Here is an 11,972-nt window from a genome sequence, read left to right on the forward strand (position 1 = left end):
TTTGTGTCTGGAATGGCCAAACATCTGGCAACTCCAAATCTCAACCAAAAAATGTTCTTTCCTACACATTGGCAAAAAGAAACAGAACACCAAATACAAGCTGAATAAACAAGACCTTACAGACAACCCTCACTCTGTAAAAGACCTTGGAGTACTCATATCCAATGACCTAAGTGCCAAAGCCCACTGCAACAACATCGCCAAAAAGGCTTCAAGAATTGTTAACCTAATTTTACATAGCTTCTGCTCGGGTAATCTCACACTACTAAACAGAGCATGCAAAACTTTCGCCAGACCAATCTCTGAATACAGCTCATCTGTCTGGAAAACCACACCACATTTCGGACATAAACACTCTAGAAAATGTCCAGAGATACTTTATTAGAAGAGCCCTCCACTCACAACGGAATACCCTAGGCAACTAGACTTACAATCCTAGGTTTAGAAACCTTAGAACTACATCACCTTAAAAATGACCTAAGAATAGCCCATAAAATCATCTGCTACAACGTCCTTCCTGTCAACGACTACTTCAGCTTCAACCACAACAATACACGAGCACACAACAGATACAAACTTAAAGTAAACCGCTCCAAACTCGACTGCAGGAAATACACAAGTTTAGTAACCGATTAGTCCACGCGTGTAGCTCACTACCTGACCATCTGTAATATCCCCTAACTCCCAACACTTTACCCTTAGACTATCCACTGTTGACCTCTCCCGATTCCTAAGAGGTCAGTAAGGGGCGTGCATAAGTGCACCAGAGTGTCTTCCGTCCCTTGTCCTAATGCCTCTCTCACATACTTGTATAATGTATATAAACATTGTTTTATCTTTGCATATCGCCATTGCGAACTTGACAAAACAAACAAACAAATAAAAAATAAATAAAATCAACACCCCAGGTTCCCCCAGATCACCCCGTCATCCATAACTGATAGCAGCAGACCACTTCCAATCGCTATTACATTCTTCCCATCAGAGTTAAATGCGGTGCATGCAACAATTAAAAATTCCCCCCAGCCCCATCCACTCTCTAGAAAGAGTCCCGCCCGGAACCTTTCTGACGTCTGCGTGTTTCCCCCGGATCGCTTAAGGGGCAGGACCAGCAAGATGGCGACGGCTGCCGTAGATCCGCGTGGGGAGGCAAAAGCCTTCAGCGCTGAATTGGAGGAAAACGATAGTGGTAAAGCTGGGAAGGGGATTTGTAACTGGTTAGTCGGCTAATGGATGGCCGATGGAAGAAGGGGCGGCGGCAGTTGTGGAGAAAGCAAAAGGGTTTCTGCTTATAAAGGATAAACTATGGGGATGTGTGATTAATATTGCCTTTCCCCCCAGTTCATTAGATCTGGTGTCTGTCGCTTTCCCATTTTTCAGCCACCCACATGGTTAGGGTTCACTCGCTTTTCTTGGGTTACCAATAAAGGAGAATATTTGTAGGTCGTGGTTGAAATGAGGGGTCCTTGGTGCTCTGCGAACTTGCTTGTTTTCTTGCAGACCTTTCATTACCTAAACTAGGTAACGTCATCAATGGTAGGTACTGATGATGTTACCTAGTTCGGGTAAAGAAAAAACGAAAACAAGCAAGCTCAGGGAACACCAAAGACCCCTCATTTTCTTGCATTGGTTTAGTTCTTAGGTCGATATTAATTGCCACTACTAGAAAATATTAATTGTAGCTCAGAATTGAATTGTGGGGTCCTTGATACTCTCTAAGGCTAAGCTTGGTTGTTCACTTGCAGATGCTTAGTTCTCCAACTAGCCAATGGGTAACATTGGTTATAGCAATGTTACCTAGCAATGAAAAACAATAACAACAACCAAGCTCCGAAAACACCAAGGACCTCTTCCATTATTTGCTTCACAAAAGGCAGCCCTCTAAACCTTACACAGATGACGTTTGCTCATAAGGTAGAAAAATTGAGAGATTGATTATGCTGATGTGGAACCCTTGTGACCAGATAAATAAATTTCCCCTGGAGGATCTGTTTTCAACTTGAGCCTTCAAGTTATTCACTGTTCACTGATAGCTACTGTAACTCAGTCCATCCTCCTGGCTGTTGGTCATCCTTTGCACTATCCTGTTTTGTATGGGTTCTGACATTCATTTTCATAGTGTTGCTTGTACTATTGGGATCTTTGTAGATATCACAGCATCTGAATATTTTTACAAGGCCTTCCTGGCTGCTCCTAACAACTGCTACTCCACTGCATATTTGTTGATTGCTTTTTCTTTACTGTTAATGGATAATCCTAAAAGAAGATATATACCACATCATTGACAATCCTGGTTGTTTATTGTACCTTTGTCATTAAATTGGTTGTCTTCATCTTTGATTTTAGGAGAAAAGATTTCCATCTTTTTTGGCTATCAAGTAGTCACATTAGCCTAGTACTTATTGTTGATGTTTCTTCCTTTGATTTAAAAACCATATCTTCTTTCAGTCCAACTTCCCTTAATATACTGTATATTCAGCCTTGAATAAATTAGAGTATACAACCTTCTCTCATTTCTTTGCCATCTTGCAAAACAGTTCTTAATCCTTAGACACAGCTCAAAAATATATAAAAGATCAATAGTATCAAAACCCTCTGTGAGATCAAGCAGATGTGGATTGAGTGTAGTACCCCATCTTGGTCCTGCCAGAAATCATCTTAGTTGTACAAAACACACATTTTCACTAGTTCCCTGAAATGATATAAGCTCCTCTTGTTCTTATGGACTATTAGTTTTTAAAAAGTGATGGGCATTTGAATTAAATTGAATTAAATAAATTTAGATAGAATATTTTGGTTATGGATATGATGCAAGTAACAAGGATATTGTTATTACACTGTTGGTTATTACCTATAAAGCCCTTCATGGACCAGATCAGGATACCTGTGAGACCGCCTTCTGCCGCACGAATCCCAGCGACCGCTCAGGTCCCACAGAGTTGGCCTTCTCCGGGTCCCGTCGACTAAACAATGTCGTCTGGCGGGACCCAGGGGAAGAGCCTTCTTTGTGGCGGCTCCGACCCTCTGGAATCAGCTCCCTCCAGAGATTAGAACTGCCCCTACCCTCCTTGCCTTTTGTAAACTACTCAAAACCCACCTCTGTCGTCAAGTGTGGGGGAACTGAGACATCTCCCCCTGTCTATGTAGTTTTAGTGCATGATATGACTGTATGTATGTTTTTTTAATATTGGGGTTCCTTGTTTTTAGATTTTTTAAATGTACAATTGCTATTTTAGATTTTAAATTATTAGATTTGTTAATACATATTGTTCTTTATCACTGTTGTGAGCCGCCCCGAGTCTGCGGAGAGAGGCGGCATACAAATCTAATAAATAATAATAATAATAATAATAATAATAATAATAATAATATTCTGTTTCTCTTATGTAGGATCAGAGTCTAGTTCAGGGGTTCCAGAAGATAGCTTTTCAAGTGATGATGGAGAACAAGAGGATGAAGTTGATGATACACCGAAGACTCCAGATACCAGTGTTAAAGATGAAGAGGAATCCAAAGAAGCTGGAAATGCTGGATGGGCTGAAGCCATGGCTAAAGTGCTTAACAGAAAGGTTTCTAGCGATAAGCCCACTATCCTGTTGAAAAACAAGGAGCGGGATGTAGAACAAAAAAAAGAAAAGCAAGAGAGATTGGAGCAGAGGAAGAAGGTAGGGAAAGCAGATGGATGTTACCATTAGTATTCAAGAGATGTGCAGTGGCTGAGATACAGGTCATGCTCAACGTATGATCATAATTGAAACGAGAATTTCCATTGCTAAGCAAGGGGGTTGTTAAGTGACTTCCCTCTGATTTTACTTTTTTGCCATCGTTTTTAAGCGAATCATAGAACATGTTAATCACATGGTTGTTAAGCAAATCCAGATTTCCCTCATTCATTTTGCTTGTCAGAAGCTGGCTGGGAAGATTGCAAATCATGATCATATGACCTGACACGGTGCAGTCATCATAAATACATGCTGGTTTGTCAACTGCCCAAATTTTGATCACATGACCATTGAGATGCTGCAGTGGTCATTGTTAAATCACTTTTTTCCAATGCCATTGCAACTTTGAACAGTCAAGGATTCCTTATATGACAAAACCCTGATTTTGGCAGGTTATTGTTAACTACCCAACTGTCTTGAATACATGGACAGCCATATAAATTAGATTAAAAAATAAATGTAAATAATCTGTTGTTAGATATATAAAACAAATGTTTTAACTCTTTATGTTAAAAGATTTAGAGGTTGTCCAACTGTAGATGGGTCGGCATGGCTTACACTTTTGAAAGGTTGCTGTCAGGGGTGTCAAACTTGCAGTGTCACAGCATCATGTGATGTATCAGGACTTTTTCACCATAAACCAGGTGTGGGTGTGGCCAGTTCATGATGCATCTGGTCCTTGAGCCAGGAGTTTCATAGCCCTGGTATATATTGTCCAAGTTCCCTTAAACCTTGGGAACAAGATAACAAATGTCATGGCACCAGATTTAGGATATTCCATGACTTCTACCTCCTTGGAGGGGGAAACATCTGTATTTTCATAGTGTATATCCTGTGTGATATGTAGTTTCAGTTTCCCTAAAGTTGCTCTTTGATGTGGAAGAGGGAATATCAATAATCATAATGAGAGTAATCATAATGAGAGTATTCTCTTGCAGCAGATTAGCTAGAATTCTTCCTTCACTGCTCTCTTTATTAAATGACTAATTTCTCCCCTGTGTTTGTAACCCAGCTGAATAAGAAGCGGGAATGGGAAATTATGTGCCGAGTGAAGCCAGATGTTGTCAAAGACAAAGAAGTTGAGAGAAACCTTCAGAGGATTGCCACCAGGTAAAAGTGAACATTTGGACTTTGGAAAGATTTTAGATTTAATAAGGATATTTTCTTTATTTTATTTTTATAAATAACTCAGGGCAGTGAACATAACAAAATCTTGTTCTGCCTTTGCGCATGCCATAGACACAGAGTTAAATGCGCAGGTCTTTTTTTGTTACCAAAGCTATGGTGTGGCCCGTACCAGTAGCAACCCGCTATTGGCTGTGACTGGTCCAAAGACACTGAGCTGGCTTTCATTCCTAAGGCGGGACTTGAAGTCCCAGGCTCCTGGTGATTGGCCCAAAGTCATCTGCTGGCCTACGTGCCTAAAGTGGGATTAAAATTCAGCCTTCTGGTGATTGGCTCAAAGTCATCAAACTGGCTTTCATGCCCTAAAGTGGGATTACAATCACAGTCTCCTGGTTTCTTAACCACTTCAGCAAAAAGAACCAAAAAGTTTTGCAGGGTGAGCTTCTTTTGATCAAATCAAATTCTTGGCTAATTGGAGTGACTTGAATGATTTGTATAGGTAGTCCTTGACTTGCAACCACAATTGAGCCCAAACCTTTTGTTGCTAAGTGAGACATTTTTATTTTGGTAAGTCAGACATTTTTAAAGTGAGTTTTGCCCCATTTTACATCATTTCTTGCCTCAGTTGTTAAGTGAATCACGAGTTGTTAAGTTAGTAACATGGTTGTTAAATGAATCTGGCTTCCCTATTGTCTTTGCTTGTCAAAAAGTCACAAAAGGGGATCACATGACACCCTCCAGGACATGGCAGATATATTTATAAATGTGAACCAGTTGCCAAATTTGCATCCAGATTTTGATCATGTGACCATGGGGATGCCCATGTTACACCAACACTCCGCAGTCTGCATTGGTTGCCGATCAGTTTCCGGTCACAATTCAAAGTGTTGGTTATGACCTATAAAGCCCTTCATGGCACCGGATCAGATTATCTCCGGGACCGCCTTCTGCTGCACGAATCCCAGCGACCAGTTAGGTCCGACAGAGTGGGCCTTCTCCAGGTCCCGTCAACTAAACAATGTCGCTTGGCGGGACCCAGGGGAAGAGCCTTCTCTGTGGCGACCCCAGCCCTCTGGAACCAACTCCCCCCAGAGTTGAAGTCCAGATATCTTCAAGTTGCCAAAGTTGGGAAACACTGGTTTAGAGTTAAACACGAATGTATTAAACAATCAAGTTTGGTTTCTTTGAATAAGATTGGTAATTTAAAGAAAAATATTCTGCTATCCTAACCCAGGGCTGTCAGACTGATTTTAATTGAAGGCCGCATCAGGATTGTGTTTGACCTCAGGGGAGGAGGGTTGTGGCTGGGGTGTGTGGCCTGCTCGATGTCACTCTTGTCAGGGATGCCTGTGGTGGCGCTTTGACAGCGAAAACAGGCTCTAGAGCTCAGTTTTCGGCTGCAACCCTCTGCCAGTTGGGAGGGCCAGTTTTCACTGGCAGGGAGTTGCAGGAGGCTGTAACAGCTGAAAACTGAGCTTAGGAGCCATTTTCGCTTGTAGAATCACTACAGGCCGATCCTTCGCTGTTTCCAGGGCAACCCCCCAGGCCAGATCTAAGTTCCCCATGGGCCAGATCCAGCCCCAGGGCCTTGATTTTGACACCCCTGTCCTAACTCTACAGTTAGTCCTCAACAGCCACTGGTTTGATGATTATTCAAAGTTACAATAGCACTGAAAAGTGACTTACCACTGGCCCTCACATTTAGAACTGCCACAGCATCCCCATGGTTACGTGACCAAAATTCAGGCACTTGGCTACCGGCATACAACAGTTGCAGGGATGGTGTGATCTTCATTTGTGACCATCCCATCTGGCTTCTGACAAGCAAAGTCAATTGAAGGGAGGAATCCTGGTTCTCTTTAACAATTCTAGCAAAAACAAACAAAACCAGACCAAAAATTGGCATGACTCACTTAAGTGCATTGCTTAGCAATGGGAATTCTGGCCCCAATCGAAGAGTACCTATAATTAGGGTTCCTTGCTGAGGCCCTGTCGAGAGGGGCCATAAACGTTGCTTCTGTCATCCAGCCTAGCTGCCTAATGATTCCTTTCCATTCCCAGGGGGGTAGTTCAGTTATTCAATGCAGTCCGGAAGCACCAAACCAATGTGGATGAGAAGATAAAAGAAGCAGGCGGCTCTGAGAGGAAGCGAGCGAAATTGATCTCCTCGGTTTCCAAAAGAGACTTCATCAGCGTCCTCCGAGGAATGGATGGGAAAGAAATGGAAGAAAACCCTGCTAGAAAGTCATCAAACAGCCGTCAGGTAAAGGGTGTTCTGTCATTTTTTTTGGTGCTGTCATAACTTGTGAACAGTTGCTAAACAATAGAATAGAATAGAGTAGAATTTTTATTTTCGGTGCTGTCATAACTTGTGAACAGTCGCTAAACAATAGAATAGAATTTTTATTGGCTAAGTGTGATTGGACACACAAGGAATTTGTCTTGGTGCCTATGCTCTATCTAATTGATTCTATCAATTGATTCCAAGTCAAAGACACTGTGTAGCAGGGGTGTCGAACACAAGGCCCAGGGGCTGAATCCAGCCTGGGGGCTGTTTAGATCTGGCCCACGGGCCTGGCTTGGAAACAGCAAAGGACCAGCCCACACTGCGTCTGCCAGAGAAAACTTGAGCTGGAGGAGGGAGTGTCCCCGCCCCCCATGCTCCGTTTTCACTTGCAGAGGGCTGCAGGAGGACCTGCAGGCTGAAAATAAGATGCAATGGGATGTGCATGTGCATTTATCAAATATCTATTAACCTTTTTAATTACTATACTAATCATCATTTCAGCAAATAATATATATCAACTTTTCATCAGCTGAGAGGGCATAGGAATTATGTCTTTTCTCCTTATCGGATGATGGTCTAGTCGTCCAGACACCAACACAGCTGCACTTCAAGCTATCACCTACAACCGTGTCGGAGATATTGGCCTTATTATAACCACTCTTTGACTAACAACCTCATCATCCATTAATTTACAAGAACTTATTTCTCAACATGAAATAATAACCACTATTCCAACAATAGGCCTATTAGCTGCAGCCATAGGCAAATCCGCACAATTTGGCCTACACCCATGACTTCCCTCCGCTATAGAAGGTCCAACCCCAGCCCGGCTCCATTTTTTCTGGTAGGGGGCTATCAAAACAAAACAAAAGGAGAAATGTTTTTCCTTTTGCATTTGAGCGTGCAAGAAGTGACAGAAAAGGAGAAAAGAAAAGACGAAAAAGAAGGAAAGACGGGAAGAAAGCAAGGAAGGAAAAATAAGGAGAAAGGGGCAGGAAGGAGAATAGCTATAGCAATAGCATTTAGACTTATATACCACTTCATAGTGCATTTAAAGGCCTCTATAAGCAGTTTACAGAGTCAGCCTATTGCCCCCAACAACCTGGCTCCTCATTTTACCCACCTTGGAAGGATGGAAGGCTGAGTCAACCATGAGACGGTGGTGAGATTTGAACTGCTGAACTACAGCTAGCAGTTAGATGAAGTAGCCTGCAGTGCTGCACTCTAACCACTGCGCTACCCCGTTCTTCCAAGAATGAAGAGAGAAAGAAAGGAAGGGAGGAAGCTCCTTAGCACTTGGCTACCACAGATACCCCCAGCCCAAGTCCCATGCCACGCCCCCCGTGGCCATGCCCACGGCTGCCACAGCCATCCCAGCCCTCCGAGATCAAACACAACCCTGATGTGGCCCTCAATGAAATCAAATTTGACACCCCTGCTGTTCATGGATTTGAAAAGAATAGGAATATTCTTTATTAGCCAAGTGTGAGGAATTTGTCTCCAGTAGATAAGCTCTCAGCGTACATACAGACAACAAAGCGATAAGTCAATAAGATCCATCTTATTTAAGATACATAAGATGCAATCTTGAAGATACAAACAACGTGATCAATCATAACAGTAGGAGAAGTTAGTAGGAAAGATGAGAAGGATAAGAGCAATACATCCTTACTACATGGGCAAATATCTTGAGGCATAAGACTGTTGTGGGAATTAGGTGTTTAGCAGAGTGATGGCAGGGGGTGAGGGGAAACTGTCCCTGTTTTGCCATGCAATGCCCTTTGGAGGTGTCCAGAGGGGAGAAGTGGAAAGCTTATGTCCAGGATGTGAAGTATCTGTAGATATTTTCTCAGTCTTCTTTCTGACTTCTGCAAAATACAGGTAGATCTCGACTTACAACAGTTCATTTAGTGACCGTTCGAAGTTACAACGGCACTGAAAAAAATGTCCATTTTTTACATTTGCAACCGTTGCAGCATCCCCATGCTCATGTGATTTAAATTCAGAATGCTTGACAACTGGTTCATATTTATGACGGTTGTGGTGTGCCATGACCATGTGACACACACCCCTTGTGACTTTCTGACAAGCACAATCAATGGGGAAGCCAGATTCACCTAACAACTGTGTTACTAACAACTGCAGTGATTCACTGAACACATATGACAAGGAAAGTTGTAAAACGGGGCAAAACTCACTTAACAAATTTCTCACTTAGCAACATAAATTTTGGGCATAAGTCGAGAACTACCTGTACCGTCTTATATTCACTTTTCCATTTCTGTTGCCTTGTGCTGAATTCTCCTTTACTTTCCATCTCCTAAATTTTCAGAATAAACTGAAATCTGAAGACGCTCCAGCATGGAGTATATTACGAGACGATTACATGATGGGAGCCTCCATGAAGGACTGGGACAAAGAAAGCGAAGAGGAGGACAATGCTGGAGGAGACAGAGACATTAAGCAGGAGAGCAGAAGTGATTCAGATTGATAATAATCAGAAATCATCCAGAAATCCAGGGGTAGTTTTGATACTATGGATTGGGGCTTAAAGGATGCTTTAAGTCCCAAAGTCCACTTTAAAGAACATGAAAGATCTTGAGTTGGTTAGCTAACATCCTGTGGCAATATTGCGTCAGTTTAGCCAATCAAAATGCCATTGCATAATTATGATTGTTTGTAAGCTACCTGGAATCCTAAACTCGAGTGGGTTGTATATATGTCTACATGCTGTACCTTTGCAGTTAGGAAAGAGATGGGTTTTGTAGTGGAAACTTGATTGACGGCCCCATCGGGCACCCATCATTAGATCGGTCATTTTACTTTGCAGGTTTATTTGAGGTTTTACCGACTTAACGTCTTTATTTATATATTGACTTAGTGAAAGCCTGAGATCATAAGATTTTGCTAAGAGTCAGTCTATAATGGCTCGGTCACACCTGCCTGGCACCAGTGAAAAGCAAAGTACTTCAATTAGAGCCCAATGAAGCAAGAGTCTTTCTTTTCTTTCTTTGTCTATTTCTTATTTAGAAACAGGTCAAATAGATTACTTCTGTAACAGGAGACCACGTATATTTATCCTTTTCCATTATTTATAAAAGCGTCTGCTAAATGCAAACTTTCATTTGATCTGTTTCACATCTGAGAAACATAGAGAGAAAACTTTCATTTGTGGTGGGAATGGAGGTTTTGAGGAAACGTGCAAACTTAGAGAGAAAATTCCATGCTTCCCACTGACTCATTCCATGGACTTAAGCAGCCATTCGGCATTTCAAAAGAAAAGTATAACTAACAAAAAGAGAAGAGCCTTCTCTGTGGCAGCCCCGACCCTCTGGAACCAACTCCCCCCAGATATCAGAGTTGCCCCCACCCTCCTTGCCTTTCGCAAGCTCCTTAAAACCCACCCCTGTCGTCAGGCGTGGGGGAAGTGAAATTTCCCTTCCCCCTAGGCTTATAGAATTTATATATGGTATGCTTGTATGTATGAGTGGTTCTTTAAATTGGGGTTTTTTAGATTATTTTTAATATTAGATTTGTTTACATTGTCTTTTTTATTGTTGTTAGCCGCCCAGAGTCTTTGGAGAGGGGCGGCATACAAATCAAATCAAATCAAATAAATAAATAAATAAACAAAAAGTTATTTGTTATATAGGCTGTACATTTTGCCTTCTTTTCTGTGTATACAAGTATTTCTCTGCAGTTTTTTAAATGAGCCCAGTGTTCGCTTGGTAGCAAATGGGCCGGTTGCTGGAAACCAGAAATAAAAGAGTTTCTGACAATGGTAAATGGGCCAGTTGTGCAATCAAAATACAGTCATGTGAATACCAGTTGGGGCAACTTTAGAACTTTGAATAGTCGCTCAGCAAGCAGCTGTAAGTCAAGGGCTACCTGAATACAGTGTTCCCTCGATTTTCGCGGGGGATGCGTTCCGAGACTGCCCGGGAAAATCGAATTTCCGCAAAGTAGAGATGCGGAAGTAAATACACTATTTTTGGCTATGAACAGTGTCACAAGCCTTCCCTTAACACTTTAAACCCCTAAATTACAATTTCCCATTCCCTTAGCAACCATTTAGATTATTACTCACCATGTTTATTTATTAAAGTTTATTTTAAAAAATATTTATTAAAGGCGGACGAAAGTTTGGCGATGACATATAACATCATCGGGCAGGAAAAACCGTGGTATGGGGAGGGGGGGGGAACCGCAAAGTATTTTTTAATTAATATTTTTGAAAAACCGTTGTATAGCCGTTTCGCGAAGTTCAAACCCGCGAAAATCGAGGGAACACTGTGTAGCTATCACTTGAAAGAAGAATATGTTGCTACATCAAGAACAATAATAGCTGTATATATATATATATATATATTCATTTTTAACTAGTTAGTCCCTAAAATTTAGCTTCTTAGTTCCCATATACCGTATTTTTCAAAGTATAAATTGCACCTCCCCCCCCCAAGAGACTGAAAATTTGGGTGTGTTTTATACTCTAGCTTTATTAAAGGTTTTTTTTCCAGCCATAATGAGGTGCTGATGATCTTACCTGCTTGCAGGGTTTTTCATTGTTACTGTCTCCTAAGAAGGTTTTTTCCAGTGCTTGCTACTCGCTCTGAATAAGGGTTTTTTTCAGCCCGAGCCACGGGATAAAATAATGTGTTGAAGCTGAGCAGACTAAGATCACTAATCAGATGAATACCTAGTAGACAGATTTCTCTCCCCACACACATTTTCCTCCCCAAAAACTAAAGTACATCTTTTATTCTGTGCATCTTATACTCCAAAAAATACGGTATGTAACATTACAGTGAACGTTAATACTTTTCCTAAGCTGTGTCAGA

General features: G+C 41.6%; 1 protein-coding gene across 1 annotated transcript; it reads left to right on the forward strand.

The window, feature by feature from the left end:
* The first annotated feature begins 1,094 nt into the window (after positions 1–1,094).
* RRP15 (ribosomal RNA processing 15 homolog) lies at positions 1,095–10,783 on the forward strand. Its single transcript, XM_070735291.1, has 5 exons — positions 1,095–1,189; positions 3,391–3,665; positions 4,735–4,832; positions 6,909–7,110; positions 9,467–10,783. Exons 1-5 carry the CDS (start codon positions 1,117–1,119, stop codon positions 9,623–9,625), a joined length of 807 nt encoding a protein of 268 aa, XP_070591392.1. The 5' UTR covers positions 1,095–1,116; the 3' UTR covers positions 9,626–10,783.
* Positions 10,784–11,972: the final 1,189 nt, after the last annotated feature.

This window comes from Erythrolamprus reginae, chromosome 1 (genome assembly GCF_031021105.1).
Source record: "Erythrolamprus reginae isolate rEryReg1 chromosome 1, rEryReg1.hap1, whole genome shotgun sequence".
NCBI lineage: Eukaryota > Metazoa > Chordata > Lepidosauria > Squamata > Dipsadidae > Erythrolamprus > Erythrolamprus reginae.

Bases quoted from the DNA above. Each gene is read 5' to 3' on its own strand.
- RRP15 (XM_070735291.1), top strand. From the start codon at position 1,117: ATGGCGACGGCTGCCGTAGATCCGCGTGGGGAGGCAAAAGCCTTCAGC. The intron at 3,666-4,734 runs GTAGGGAAAGCA...TTTGTAACCCAG, and splicing joins GATTGGAGCAGAGGAAGAAG to CTGAATAAGAAGCGGGAATG. The intron at 7,111-9,466 runs GTAAAGGGTGTT...CTAAATTTTCAG, and splicing joins AGTCATCAAACAGCCGTCAG to AATAAACTGAAATCTGAAGA.